Raw genomic sequence first — 16,005 nt, forward strand, 5'->3', positions numbered from 1 at the left:
TTAATGGAGCGTTTCCTGACTTCTACATCTCCTTTGCAGATGTTCCATTTTTCATCAGAAATTCAACATGGCAAAACCTTGACTCATTTTATCCCTCAAACTGTTCTACTCTCTAACCTCCCATTTCAGTTGGTGAAAACCCTGCTATCCTGTTCCTCCAGGTCTACCTTCTGTTTTCTCTTCTGCCTGAAATTAACCACTAAATCTTACCAATTATTCATTTGTAAGGTCTCTTGAATTTGTTCTTTCTTCTTCAGTCCCATTCTCGCCCTCGAAGGATTAGTCCTTGTTACCTCTCTCCAAGTCTCCCAAATACTCTTGTCACTGCATAATTCTAAATCCCATATCGAAGAACCTATGACCGCTCCTCTTTGCCCATCAAATTGGGTCCATTGACTCAACCCAAAGTTTCAGGCAGCTGTTCTCAATACCTCCCAGCAGAAACCTTCTATTCCTATCTTGCCCAGTGCAGTTTTCCCCTGCCCCAAGTACAAGTTTTCTCATGTCCTATTTACCTTCACTCATGCTACTCCCCTCCCGAGGGTAGTCTTGTCATTCGCTGGTTCAACTTTTATTCTTTTAAGGCCCACTTTGTGGCCCACTTCTTCCTCTCAGTAATCACTTTCTTCTCAGCATCCCTCTAGTTCTTGTAATCCACTGAATTTCACATTCTACCACTTGTTTAGAGACTCCATTGGAATTTTCCACTTAAAAAAAGTCCCTGAGTTCCTCATGGTAGATTTTAAATTTCTTTAGGGCAACTCGTATGTTCTTTATCACAATAACATCTGGCATTGGATTGCTTAGACAGGTGCTTATTGACTCAGAACTAAAGAGAAAAATATGTTGACAATTTATTAAGTTCTTCAAACGTACCAATCACTGTATTAAGTAGAGACAATGCTCTCATTTTAAGACAAGGAAACCAAGGTCAGTAGGTTAAGTAACGTGCTCTAGGTCATACAGCTGATCAGTGTTGGATTCAGGATTTGGACTCAAGCAGTTTGGGTCCAGAGTCTGCAGGTTCAATCACTGTGCCATTATGGTTATATAGAGTATTGGTCAATTCTAATTCTGTGCTCTCTGTGAGAACCAGTACCACCCAGCACTGTCGAGTTTTTGTATATCATAAGAAGGACTCTTCTTTTTTCCCCCTCAGAAATGGGGATACACAAAGATAGTGCTTAGGGAGGCAACCTCATCACTGGCCATGTCCTCAGGGCGTGTGGACCAGTGACTTTGGAAGGCCATTCGCTGAAAACACTCTTGTTTGATTTCAATAGTTGTTTAGGACAGCAATGAAAAGAAGGCCTTTCCTCTATTGTCCTTAAAATTTCTTGTTATTTCTGGGAGTGATAAATATGGAAACTTATGGCCTCACACCCTGCCAAATTTTTGGTATTTCATCTTTTCATAGAGTTGATTTCCTTTATTTCTGTCTTCTTTGAAATGTGCTTCATTTACATCTCAACTCTGAGAGTTTTGACAAAGAGGATCCCATCCCCATTTCTTTGATTGACTAGGGACACCTTGCTATCAGACCTATGTTTTTACTAAATATACAAATGAAGCAATTATTTCAGAATATTAATGAATTAGACATTTTTTAGAATATTAGCTTGATATTTTATATGATAAAAAGAATTATTAAATCAAGTGTTAAAGAAAAGGGACATATTTATGGAAAAAATGAAATTTGGAGAAGGTAATCCTTGGGACAGTAGTAAAGGACAATCAAAGCCAGTACTGAACATTCATGAGGAATCTCATGACACAGGAAACAGGAGCAATGGACACACATATGGATGTTCGTGGGTGACCCTGGCACCATCTATATGCATTCTGTATGATTTTTATAGCAAATATTATATTTGATACGTGAAATTTTGATGTAAAACTTGCACTATTATTCTCTCAGTGTTTTTTGCCTTAGAATATTGTACACATATTTAAAAGTAAGGTCTAGCTAAAGGAAAATTATATCCTTCATACGTTAAATGTTACCTTTAAAACAAAACAAAACAAAACAAGTATATAATCCTGCTATTGGCTAGCCACTACTCTTATTTGGAACACAAAATATTTGTCGTCTGGGGACTGTTTGAATTTACCTTCAATTTTTAACACCTAAAATATGTCTAAAAATAAAACATTTTGAGAATATCGATTAATTTTAAAATGGAAACAGGGCACATTGTGATGTCATGGAAAGAGCAGTGGATTGGAAATTATAAGACCAGAGTTTAAGATCTGAACTTGCTCCATGACCTTGGCACATCTAACCAATTTGAGAACAGCTTTTTTTTTTTTTTTTGTCCGGAGAAAGAAATTGAGAGATTAAGAGATTGAGATTGAGAGAGAGAGAGATAAAGAGAAAGAGAAAGAAGTGGGGAGGGAGGGACGGACGGAGAGAGGGAGAGAGTTTCTTCTAGCCCATAAATGCTAGGCTTTTGGGATTCAAGCTTATCAGAGTTCTTTCTTATTCTAACAGTGACCTCTTGTGGTATATATCCTTAATCAATTTTTCGATTTGCAAAGTAAACTTTGGATTTATTTTTGTTCTTATTTCTAGTAACTATAACTGTTAAGAAAACATAATTTGTTTTCAAAAGATAAATCGTAGTTGTAAATTAAAATGGGCTGATTAGTTGATTAAAATGGGCTATGCAGCACCAAACCTCATTTCATAAACACTTTTCTACGGTTTCTTCAGAAACTGTATATGGCCAACTTTACAGAAAGAGAAATGCTTCAGCTTCTGTGCTGAGTGTCATATATATTCCTCTTCCTCCTAGGGACCAGGGAGAGAGGCGATTGAGGGCTGCATCATGCCCCAACAGCTCGGACCTGAGCAGCCTGGAAACCAAAGCAGGTGAGGCATTTGTCTTCTTAGGGGTTCCCAATGCTCTTTCATCTTCGGCATCTTCATCCAAAGGAAGAACATTTGTACCAAAGATATCTGATGTTAGCTCACTGTTTGAAAACTACAGAAACTGTGTTCATCTTGGTCACACATCAACATTTATTATTACAAGTTTTTTCTATTTTCACAACAATCTTGCCATTCTTACTGTTACCCAGCTCAAACACCTACAGATTGCAATCTTAATGATCTTATAGAAATTATTTTATAAAAGCATTTGGAAAGTTGCAAAACTTGCCATCGACATAGTTTTCAAGTTCAAAACTTTAGTTCAAAATTATCACTCACTTAAATGAAAACTATGTTAACTATATGAAGACAGCCCTTTGGGGCTTTAAACGGAGAAAAATATGTAACTATAAATCACAGACAAGAAATGATACAAAATGTACCATGCAATGGAATATAGCAATTAGAAAAATGAACTAGACTACATTTATAATATTGAATGAGGGAGGTAGACAGGAGAGGGGGGAGTTAAATCATTTCTTCAATTAAAAATAAATTAATTAAATTAAAATTTAAAAATTTTAAAAATGAGGATAGTAAAAATATATTAAATGAAATGAGTACAAACATAACATTTAAAAAAATTAAATTGCAGAAACTCTGACATATGTTGCAAATTAATTAAATTAAAATTAAAAAATTTTAAAAATGAGCATAGTAAAAAAATATTGAATGAAATGAGTACAAACATAACATTTAAAAAAAATTAAATTGCAGAAACTCTGACATATGTTGTTTATGGATACAGATCTATGTGGTAAACATGTGAAGTCAAGCATGATAAAAATAACCACCTGATTTAGAATGGTGGTGACCCTTGGAGGAAGAAGGAGAAGGGGAACCCGTAGCGGGAGGCATACAGAGGGCATCAACTATATCTGTAATGTGTTAGTTCTTTAAAATAAGGAGGGGGATGACAATATGGTTAATATTTGATGAAACTAGTTTTGAATACACAGGTGTTTGTTATATTCTTTGTACTTTTATTGTACACATACAATTTTATGAGACTAAATAACATCAGGTTCAAAAAATATTTTATTATCTTTAAAACTAATTTCTGGTCAAGAAAAAGACTGTTTTGGTCAATGAAAATTTCTATAGTACTCAGGAAAACTTAGACTAATATCTGTGTCAGCATTGTTGCTAAGGATTTTACATTTACATGCTAAAAACATCAGCCAATAAACATTGTGTCACGTTTTTATGTCTAGAACTCAAAAGTGTGGTTAAGAGCTATAACCACTGAGATAGCAAAATCTTCAAAAACATGCTGAAATGTCTGCTTGGCTTACCCAATTTCCTGTCGAATCATAGTTTTTATATTTAGCCAACAGCGAACCTAGAGGAAAATGCTTTCTAAAATATTAGTTTGTTGCCCAAGACTGAGACAAACTTTATTTTTTGTGGCTCTTATAAAGTAATCACATGATTCCGTGCTTCAATTTCTAGAATAGAAACTGGGTTAGTATGTAAAATGAGATTTTTGTGGAGAGCAGAGTTGGAGGAGGTATGTGAAGGGATGAAGGTGTGGAAAGACTAACTGGAAACAACCACTCATGCAGTGATCCCAAAGAGAGAGTTGAAAGCAAACCCTTACAACACCATGTCTGGCTAACTTCTGAGAAGAAACAAATCTTAAAACCATCGAGAAGGGCCTGTGAGAGCCTCTCCTTTTTGAAGGCTAAATAAAGTGTTCTGTGATTTCTGGCTCAGCCCCATAATTTGACTCTTCCTGAGGTGAACATGTTACCAATTTTGTCCTAAGAAATGGGTTGATAATCCTGGTTTCTCATAGAGCTTTTCTATTAAAGAGCATATTGCATAAAACGTAAAAATGCCAATTTGGACTTGAAATTTGTATTTCTAGTAAATTTAAGTGCCTCATAAGTATTTGTTGATTAAATTATTTGTCTGGCATTATCTTTTGGCTTTTCACTTGATATACATTGATTTTATTCACATATTTTGAACTTTGAGTATGTCACATACCTGGGAATATAAGCAACTGTTTTTTATACTGATTAAATATTCGTGTTTCCTTTTAGAATCTATATCCGTAGTATATCAAAGTTGGGCAGATTTATAAATGTAAAGATTCAAAACTTTGAGCTGGTCTACAATCCTTTATCTGTAGTTCTGAAATCCCCAAATCCCTGTGAGCTGAAATGCTTTTCAAACTCATTTAGTGACAATGCCCGACCTTAACTCATGGGAAGCCAATGTGGTCTTTGCTTCATTAGTGTGAATATTTGCATATTTTGCTACAGGGAGCTGCACCAGAAGCCCTTCTGGAGGTGGTATGTAATATGCTGTGCATACTCCATTTTCCCTTAATAAAATTCAAAATTTTCTGAATCCTGAACCACATCCGGTTCCAAAGGCTTTGGGTAAGGGATTGTGAACCTATACTGTATTGTGGATGGATTTTGCCCTAAACACAGTTCAACTATGTGTTTTATGGTGAATTCTTGCTTATAGGTTAGACAGATTATGTGAAACCTTGCTGTTAAAACCATTGGCAGCACCTGTATGTCTAATTACAACTTTGTGGACAACGCCTTTCTGTCTTCTTTTGCTGTTCAAGTGCTCTTCCTGCCCATCTTGCATTGGCCCCTCCTGGTGTTAGGGAGGTTTAATAAAAAGGCAAGCCTAGACTTGCTGCAATTGGGAGTGGCCGTGTGCAGCATGGAGTGCATTAGGGGAAGGCCTGTGTACTGGGTGGATGAGTACTTTGTATAGCTTTCCTGCTTCTCCTGGGTGACATCATCACTGCAGGCTTAGAAAATTTAGTGTGCGTCATATCTTTTTTTTTTTTTTTTTTTCTGTTCAAGTGTAATGCAAGTGCATTAGAGATTCTGGAAAATATAAAAGAGCACATAAAAGAAATTAATAACCCATAATCCCAATACTTGGAGATAACCATTGTCATCCCATTTTGCGGAGGAAAATTGAAGCAACTTGCCTAAAGTCAATCAGCTAGTAGGTAGCATAGCTACGACCCAAACCCAGACAGGGACTCTAGAACCTGTGCTGTGAACAGGTCTCCCTGGTTAGCTTGTCCTTTTATAAGTTAAAACAACCTAAAAGTGTACAGGCCACAAGCCCTTTCACTGCTCTCTCTCTCTCTGGCTCTCTCTGTGGAACCCCCTGATTGCCCCTATGATTTCTAACTTATCATGTGACATTTTTAAGTCCAGAGACCCACTGTGTGGTCACCTAATTGGTACTGGGTCCACCCTGAGAAAGCATAGATTCCCTGAACCAGTACAGACTGGGTGCCAGGTGAGGGTCGTATAGGGTAGACTTGAGAGAAGGGAGGTAAGGAATATGTCTCCAGCACTGCTCCTGAGTACCCCCATGGCAGTGTCCCCTCCAGCTAACTGTCATTGTTTCAGATCTTAAGATATTGTCTATGCGATATATAATCGTGCGATATATATAAACACCTTCTAATACGATTTATGTTTCCTTCCAAAGTTCCCTTTTAGTTTGCTGGTCTGCAGGGCAGAATAGCATAGAGGTCAAGTACAAGGGCTATGGAGCCATTTGATCTTGGACAGGTAACTTAATACACCTGGGCTCCACTTTCCTCATCTAGAAGATGGGGACAATATAGGGACCTCCTCATAGTGTTATTACAAAAATTAGATATGGGCCTGCTGCATCTAAAGTCCACAGCCAATGGTAGCCATTAATCTTCTACAGCCTGCATTCCCAGGCAGCATCCCCCCTGATGATTTAGTGTATCATACAGCCTGATACACTTCAGACAGAGATAGCCTGTTTGTTTGTTTTTTTCAATCAGGGAAATGAAATTTCTATTTATTGAGTGTTGTTAGATGCTGTGCACTGGACTCAGAGCTTTGCCTATATCATGTCTTTTAATTCTGATAACCCTGAAGGCAAAATTTTTTTTTTTACCAGGTCTATTTCTTTTTTAAAAAAAGATTTTTATTAAAATATAACTAACATACTGTATTAGTTTCAGGTATACATCATAATTATTCAATATTTATATACCAAAAGAAGTAATCACTATGATAAGTCCAGCAACCATCTGACACCGTACAACACTATCAAAATATTATTGACTATATTCTCTATGCTGTACATTACATCCCCATGACTTATTTTTTTGTAGCTAGAAATTGGAGCCTCTTATTCCCTTTCACCTTTTTTCCCTTTGAAGGGAAATATTTTAATCTCTGTTTTGCTGATGAGGCTCAGAAAGGATGAGAAACCAGCCCCTGTCACCCAAAGCATCAATAATGAAGTGTGAATTTGAATTGAGACCTGTCAGTGCCCAAAGCCCAGGCTCGTCCTACTACCCACTCCCCACAAAATCATTCAGCATTAAAGGCACTGGCTTCACAATGATGTAGATGTTTTATTTTCTATAGGAAAGAAAGTCCCTCCAGGCCTTTTAGAAGACTTTTCATTAAACATTTTCAAATCCTTATTGTTACATATCTATAGTTTTCTTTTAATTCTACATTACAGAGGGACAAGTTTAAGTAAAAATAACTCAAAAACTGTTTGCCTTACTGACACTAATTTCAATATTTACAAGGCTTCAGACTTTATGAAGTGTCCCAATCTGCTTTCTTTACATTATCTTAGTTTGTTCTGGGGTGATTCGATTAGAAGACATGTAGTTCTAAAGTATTAGTTGGGCTTGGGGGGCAGTGTGAAATTTAATTCTGGAGTTCATTAATTTTAGTGATGAATAGCAAAGACTCGATGGTGCTCCAGTTATAACTCCTTTTTCATGGCTCTTTCTCCTGCTCTGGGTTTCTTTTGCAGTTTCAAAAGCCAACTCGCAAGAAAAGGATATCGACAGTGAAGTAGATGATATCTTTTGGAATACAAGGATAGTACCAATTTTGCATGAATTAGAAAAAGGTAAAAAAAAAAAGCGGTTTTTGTTTTAAATCAAAAGTATCCGTGGTTATTTATATGTCCCCCATTTCCCTGATATTTTCAGTACACTTTGACTATGATTTCTGTGAACATGTTCAAAAACAAATAAAGCCATCTACTTATTTACCCAGAAATGTATATATTAAATATTAATGTAAACCTAATATTTAGTGAGTAAAATTATACTTTAAATGCAGCAAGAGAGCCTACTTCTAAAATTCCCCTTGGAATATAAATTAATTGTCACTTCCTCTGCCCAATAAAATGCTGATTTGAACTTTCTAGGGTAGCAGTTCATGTAAGAGAGAGATTAAAACGGATTTCAGGCCTTTGAAACTTTGACTAAATCTCATAGACTGGCATCTTTGGCAGGTGTGCTTCTGGTTTTTTAGATCCAAATCTGTATGTCCTACTCTCCTGAGGATGAGCGCACCTGTCAGAGGTGCCGCTCAGAGCAGGAAGTGTCCTGGGATGTGCCTTGCATGCTGATGCCCCAGCAATGAAAGCCCGTGACCAACAGGTCTCTGCAAAGGTGACATGTAGAAAGCTTGTCAGGAGAATGTCCCCTTCCCTGCCCCGTCACCTTCTCCCTCTGTGCCGCTCCTCCTCGGGGAGCCCGTCTCTGAAGTGGAAATAGGTTCCTCTAAAGCTGCAGTCATGGTCCCAGGGCGGAGCTCAGCGCCTGGCACGCAGTGCACAGCAGGCCCTCACTAGGAATTGTGGAATAAGTGTTCCTTGATGAGCAAAGCAGCACGATAGCCACACAGAGGGGCCATAGGAGGAGCAGGATAAATGAGCCTTCCCCAGCAGCCAAACAGGGAGGTCATGCAGAAGACCTTCCTAAAAGGTTCAGATGACCTCCCCGCCTCCCCTGCTCCCTGTTGTGCTTAGCGGTGTTCATGATTGACGTGGGAGCCCTGGACAGGGTTTCTGTCCTGGCACTGCTTCTAACTAAGCATATGGCCGTGAGCAATAGTGTTCTCACCTGCCACATGAGCAGTGCGGGAGACGAGATCATCACCAAGTTCACTGCAGCGCAAATCCCTGAAAATAAGAACGTGTTCACTTTGTCCCCTCTAGAGTTATTCACCCTCTTGCTAGTGATCCAGTTTAACTTTGGGCCCTTTATTTTAAGAGATGTGTGCAAAAACTAGCGAGGAGCACAATCAGTCTGGGTCAGAGTTAAAAGAGAAAACGTACGAAGAAGAACACGTTGGGGAGAATGGCCGGCAGGGGAGGCCTATCTTGAAGGAAGTCTTCAGCCTGAGGGTTTTAAGAGGGTTCTGAGGGTTCTGCCACCACGACACGGGCAGGAGTAACAGGAGTTTGGGATTCAAAACGTGGATAAATCTCCCTTCTTAGAAGGATTATCGAATCCTGAAGTATGGCACGTCTTCCGTAGACAACTTTACGAACAGCAAATGGTGGCAGGGCTGGGTTACTTCACCCTTTGAGATTCTTTCTTCTTCCTTCTTCTTTTTTTCTCCTTTACTTTTTATTCTGATATAATTTCAGACTTACAGAAAAGTTGCAAGAATAGTACAAAGAAATCCCATACGCTCTCCCCCCCAATTCCCCAAATATTAACATTTTACCATATTTGCTTTATCGTTCTCTCTTCCTCAACCCGCTCCCTCTTGCTCTCTTTTTGTCTACAGCACCCCTCCCCAACACACGTATACACATTGTTTTCTCCTTTTGTAAACCCTTTGAGAACAAGTGGCTTACGTGATGGCCCATATCCCTAAGTCTGCGAGTATGTATTTTTAGAAACCAGGGCATTCTGTTACATATCTGGAAATTACCATACAATACTATACAAACCTTATTCAGATTTCGACAGTTGTCCTAATAATTTAGTTTATAGAAAAAGAAAATTCTAGGTCACAAGTTCTGATTATTTGTCATGTCTCTTTCATGATCTTGACATATTTGAAGAGTGCAGGCCAATTGTTTGGAGACTGCCCCACAAATTAGGTTTGTCTGGTATTTCCTCACAATTAGATTCAGGTTAGGCATTTGGGGCAGGTCTGTGGGATGAGCGGTGCTCTGTCCTCATTGCATCATATCAGGAGGCTGATTTGATCCATTACTGGTGATGTGAACTTTGATCACTTGGGGAAGGTGGTGTCTGCCAGTTTTTGCCACTGTAAAATTACTATTTCCCCTCTTGTAATTAAATAAATATCTTATGGGGAGAAGTTACTTTGAGACTCTGTTAGTTTAGATCATTCATCAAACTTCCATTCACTTGCTTTAGCCCCTTGAGAATGTTGATAGCTCTTAGATTCAAGTTGTCTTTTAAGAATATATGGCATTTATAACAAAACACTGGTATAGGTTAATTTGATCAATAGTTTAAAATTTGGCCCTTGAGCCTTTCTTTTAAATTTCTTTCAAGCTAAAACAGCTATTCTTGAGTAGAACCTACCAGGCTGAAGAGTTTGTGGAGGGAAGTATTAGAAAAATGCCTTGAAGTCTCCCCACTGTCAGAGAGTGGTCCATGGCCTGGGCTCAAGGTTTGTGAAGAAACTGCCAGTCACAGAAGAATAAAACAACAAAACAAAAGTGTTTCTTACAATAGGGCTCAGGTTTTCCCTTTATTTAAAGTTAGTCTAAGTCATTTCCCATCGATTCATTTATTTAAGTACATATCTGAAAGGCATTGAAGGTTACTTAGCTATTGAGGTTTAAATTTTTTCTTAGATGTTATTGTTGAAAAGAGCTAAAAATGGCCTGAGTCATTTCCTTTTGCAGGCGCACACTTCCTCTATGTGGGCTTTTAAGAACACATTATGGTATTTATTTAAGATTGGCTTCCTACTTTTAAATTTTGTGAGGGAATCTATCAGAGATAATATTTTTCAACTGAATACCTTAGACATAGGATTCTTATATTTCTCCTCACGTTCCATGTTGTCTGCTGCTTTTCTTCCTTGTATGCCTATTAGTAGGGCTGCCACTTTCCAAGATTGCTTTCCTCAGAATTCTTAATATAAAGTGTTCTAGGTCTGCCTATTTCCTAACTAAAGTCTTCTTTTTTATTCTCTTCTTTTCTAATAACTACCTACAAATGATAGTGAAAATTTGGCGACATTTTGAGATTTTGTTCTATTTGAGCCCTCTTTTCTCAGATAATGAGCATTATTCTCACAGAAAAAAATATCGATCCTTGTTTTCATCAACAGATATATTAGAAAATGAATATGTATTAAACTATGTTATAGGTCGTCAGTATAGTATTCTCCCTGCTCCTGTACTATTTATACAAACATATAAGACATGGTTCTATACTCATTTAGCATGACATATCTGTTTGAAGGTACCAGACATATAACACTATACATATATACATACATACATACATATATAATAGTATGAAATAACATTTGTTGTATGTGGAATAGTATGAAATAACATTTTCTGGACCAGCCAGAACATCAACAGAGCCTTGAAGGACCAAAATTAGTAAGAATAAACGTAAGGAGAACATTCTAGGCCAGTAGAACTATGCCACAAAGGGTTGAAGATGGAAATGCATGTGGTATGCTTCCATGATGCTGAACAGAGCACTGGCTGAGGTGGATGGTATTTAGAATGAAGGAAACCAACTGAAATAGATACAGTTCCATTCTTTGGAAGACTGTGCTCTAGATAAGCTAACTGACTGATTAGTAAATAAGTTGCCATGGTAGGAGATGGATCAATGAAATGAAAAAGAAAATCAGTTAGAGGGAAATGATACGAGAAGAGGAAAAGCATAGTCCAGGAATTGGAAGATGTCTGAGAAAACAGTTACGGGGTTTTTACTTACACTGTCTGTGTTTGATGCACTTGAAAATGACCTTAATTAGTAACTGCTGCTTTACTCTCTTTGCCCTGACAGAAGAGAACACTGAAATGGTTTGTACTGCTTGCACACAACTTCATCACGCTTTAGAGGAAGGAAACATGCTTGGAAGTAAATTTAAGAGAAGAAGTATTCTTCTGAAGACCCTGTATAAACTAGTTGATGTTGGCTCAGACTCACTCAGCCTTAAACTTGCAAAAATTATTCTAGCAGTAAGTTTTTCTTTCCTCTGGTCTAGACTGTAACACATAAAATTTTTTGTTTAATGCTTTATTTGTAAATACTACAAAGAAGATTAGAAATGTAATGTGTTCATTTAGAATCTTGAAAGAAATTAAGGTAATAAATTAACGTCCTAGAATTTAACTAGAAAGTACTATCTAAGGAACTAAGGCTGAGGACAGAGAAAATGTTCAAATAAACTCTTACGTATAGACTGTGGCTAGGTTTAAAAAATGTGACAATAGGCAAATATATTTAAAATAGTTGCTCAACTGACTTGACTGGAGATCAGTAGCAGAGTGCAGGCTGTGGTTTCTGGTGGGGACTTGATATTGTCACATGATTTAATAAATAACTTAAGTTAACTTAGACACAATGGCCAGGTGCATTAAGAACCAGCATGAAACAGAGAAACAGCTGCATGTGGTCGTGGGAAGGTAGTCATAGAAGTCTCCTGTGAGGTGTTAGAAGAAAAGGCCAGACACCAAATAAAAATACAGAAACTCTGTCTTGAACAAAATGATATCATTGTTTGAAGGGAGTACTTTGTTGTCACAGCCATAAACAGTTGGAACCAAAAGATAACACACAATTATTATAGAATGTTCTAAGAGAGCCGCTAAAACAAATGAATAAAGCTTTGTTTACCCAGTTTCATAAAAGTAAAAGCGATTATGTTAACACCCCATAATTCAAACAATTTAAAATCTTAAAGTACACAGTGGAGGTAAGCCTAGTCATACTAACAGTTTAGTAAGAGTGTCCACCGTTTCTTATTTTGATATCTTTCATAAAGCAGGATGTTCTGACTACATATCCTATACAGTTTATTGGAGCAGCTACGTTCTTATTTAGCTGTCATCCTCAACTATTCACCCTCTTTTTAAAAATTGTGATATGACACATGACTCAGAAAGCAACTCTTTTTTGAAATAGTGATTTCAGTAGTGTTTGAATCCCACTCGTTGCTGATAATTGATCACCTTCTGAATGAAACGTGCATTTAGATAGAGCTCTCTCAGTAACATGGACTGCCCCGCTGAATCAGGGGCAAGGCTCGGCTAGGCTACGCTCCCTAGCGAGAGATGGGTAGGCGGTCCCTCCTGATGAACTGCAGAACCACGAGGTCAGGAAGGACCTTTAGGACCCTCAAGCCCAACTTCCTGTCTGCCTCGTGAATCTCCGATAATGTTCCAGGCAAGCTGTTGTTTCACTTAGGCTTTGGTGATGGAGTTCTATGTTAATATTAAAAAGACCACATAAAAAGCTGTTGAAGAAAAAAAAATCAGCAAAACACTAAACATATACAGGACTAAGAAGTTTCTAAAACTCCTGTCAATATTTTATCTACCAGTTTAATATTATAATTCAGACATTTTAAATTATATAACTATAAAGTTAAAAAAATCTATGAGCATAGTGTTCTGATTTCTTGCATTCTTAGTTAAATGAGGTTTGCCAGACAGCCATTTTGATTTTAGCCTTTGTATCAAAACTTTTAAAAATGTATCAATCTATGTTGATTTATTTAGAGTACAGACATATGTACAGTATGAATATAACTATATTCAGGAGGAGAAAAAATCTAGTATCCTATACAGGAGAAAAAAAAAGAAAAGAAATATCAGTATGTCAACAGTGATTATATATAGTGGTAGTATTATGAGTGATTTGTAAACTTCTCTTTAATTTTTCAAATTTGCTTTAAATAGAAAAAACTACTATTTTTAATGTAAGAAAAATACCCCACTAAAGGAACCAATTTTGTGCCAGGGACTCTCGACACTGGGAGTACAAGTAGATAACATAGCCTCTGCCCTCTGGGCTGGCACTGTAGCAGAAGAGACAGACGGTAAACACATAAAGTGCCAAAGGGGCTGATAAGTACTGCGAGAAGAAAATAAAGCAGAGTAAAGGAAATGGACAGTGTTGGGGGGAAATGCTGTTTTATATAAGGTAGTCTATATTTTTTATATATAATTTAATATTTTATTATCTTTTCATGTCTCAAAGTCATAATTTTACATTTAGCAAAAGAGAAGGCAAAGGAATTTGCTCTGAATGTAAACTGACCTTATAGCAGACTTGGAAATTGTGGGTTATCTGTTGTTGTTGTTGTTGTTGTTTTTAATAAAAACTCTGACAGCAGTTTTTTTTTTTCCTTTGACACTTTTCATTAAAAATATGATTTGGGTGGGAGTGTGAAGTTAGTTGTATTCATTCATTTATTCAACAAGCTTAAGTACATAACACATACTACATACCACCACCACATAGAAAGAAATAATAAATCATGATTTTGACCTCGAAGTCTAGTGGAAGATAGTCAACTGATTAAAATATAATCCTAAATATTAAGAACAATATATTTTCCATTGGCAAATAATTTTTTTCTTTTCTTTTTTTTTTTAGTTTATTTTCTGGATGTTAATGCAATGTTTTTTTAAACACCTAATTATGAAAAATGTTTATAAGTTCTCGTTTCCATTTTTCCTCCTGAAGACAGAAGGGCTCTCCATTCTGCCACATGTGAAAGTTTCTGAGGCTTCCTTAACAGGGCTTCTCAGACTGGACCATGCACATGGATCCCCTGGGGAACTCGTTGAAATGCAAATTCTGATTCAGTTGGGCTGGGTGAGGCCTGGGAATCTGCATTTCTAATACATGCCTGCACAGATGATTCTGAGATGAGTTGACATGACCTATCTGAGGAGCAGTCTCCTCAGTTGGAAAATGGAAATGACGACACCTAATATTCAGGCTCGCTTTGAGATAACAGGAAGAGGCCCAGAGCAAGAGCTGATTGATTTCATCACGGTATCTCCTACCGTGAACAGCACAGGGCCTCGTATACAATGGAGCTCAATATTTGTGGATTGAACACAGAACAAGTCTTTAAAAAATGTGTCTGACAAATTTCAATATCTTTTTCTTAAACTGACTGAAAACTCAATAAACATTATGGAAGATAATTTTAAAGATACTTTTTAATGATGATATAATGACCCATATGCCATCCTTTTCACACAGTTATATTTATTTATTCAGATGACTATATTCCTACAAACATATTTCACATGCAATGAGGGCATGTAATATTTCCATCTTATAATAGCTTATAAATGTCTTTCTTTTTAAACATAATGCAGTTATTTATTTTTTTGACCTCTTTTACCCCATCTACCGCCCTCCTCCCTCTCCCCCCAGAAGTTATTCATTTAAATACTTGTCATTACTGCTCAATATGAATAGTATTGATGTTCCACAATTTATTAAATTAGTCCCTAATTTTGGACACTTAGGATTTTTCTTTTTAGTTTTTACTACTGTAGATAAATATACAAATTTAGACCATTCGATTCAGTTAGTTCTCCTGTACTGTTTTTTAAAAACATACACTTCCTTATCGCCCCTGTTTAATTTACTTGAATATTTTTGCGTGATTTAGAAGGTAATTTTAAACTTTGAACATTACTTGTGATTATCCCAAAGCATTCCAGAAATAACCTTAAAAAAAATAAATATATAATCTAATCAGAGAATATGACTTTTTTTCTTTTATACAAATGATAAAGAGAATACTTTTTCCCTTTTTTTTTCACCTGCACTATGCATTCTTTTTAAGGTAATGTAATTTGAAACTTTGGTATCTTTATTTCTTATTTTTGTGTTTTAAAGCAGTTACTCCATTTAATTAAACAGCATCATCCCCCCTTTTCCTCATAAACTCTTTAAAAAGTAGTAAGCTCACATAAACATGAGACTGTAGGAAGACATGAATGCTTACTATTAAAATGTACTTACTCTAAATATCATTTATATTGTATTTACTATAAATGAGTCAATCAGATACCATAGTTGGCAAATATGTGGCCAAAATTTTTGAAAGTTGATTTTTTTAGAAATTTTCTTCATGTTTTAAAAATACTCTTGTTGCACTTTAAAATTTTTGTGTCAAAAAATATAAATGGCATGTCTTTATTTCTCTCTGCAATAGAAATGTGTTTTCTTTCTCTGCAGCTTAAAGTGAGCAGAAAGAATCTTCTTAATGTCTGCAAACTTATTTTTAAAATTAGCA

The 16,005-nt window shown here is 36.6% G+C and overlaps 1 protein-coding gene across 1 annotated transcript in view; it reads left to right on the forward strand.

Moving 5' to 3' along the window:
• Positions 1 to 16,005, forward strand: part of ARMC2 (armadillo repeat containing 2) — an 87,879-nt gene that overhangs the window by 28,304 nt on the left and 43,570 nt on the right. Inside the window, 4 exon segments of the mRNA XM_006926056.3 lie at positions 2,796 to 2,872; positions 7,739 to 7,837; positions 11,742 to 11,917; positions 15,948 to 16,005. The exon segment at positions 15,948 to 16,005 is cut by the window's right edge and continues 31 nt beyond it. Coding sequence (XP_006926118.1) covers positions 2,796 to 2,872; positions 7,739 to 7,837; positions 11,742 to 11,917; positions 15,948 to 16,005 — 410 coding nt within the window.

The sequence above is a fragment of the Pteropus alecto genome, unplaced genomic scaffold (genome assembly GCF_000325575.1).
Source record: "Pteropus alecto unplaced genomic scaffold, ASM32557v1 scaffold79, whole genome shotgun sequence".
Classification (NCBI taxonomy): domain Eukaryota; kingdom Metazoa; phylum Chordata; class Mammalia; order Chiroptera; family Pteropodidae; genus Pteropus; species Pteropus alecto.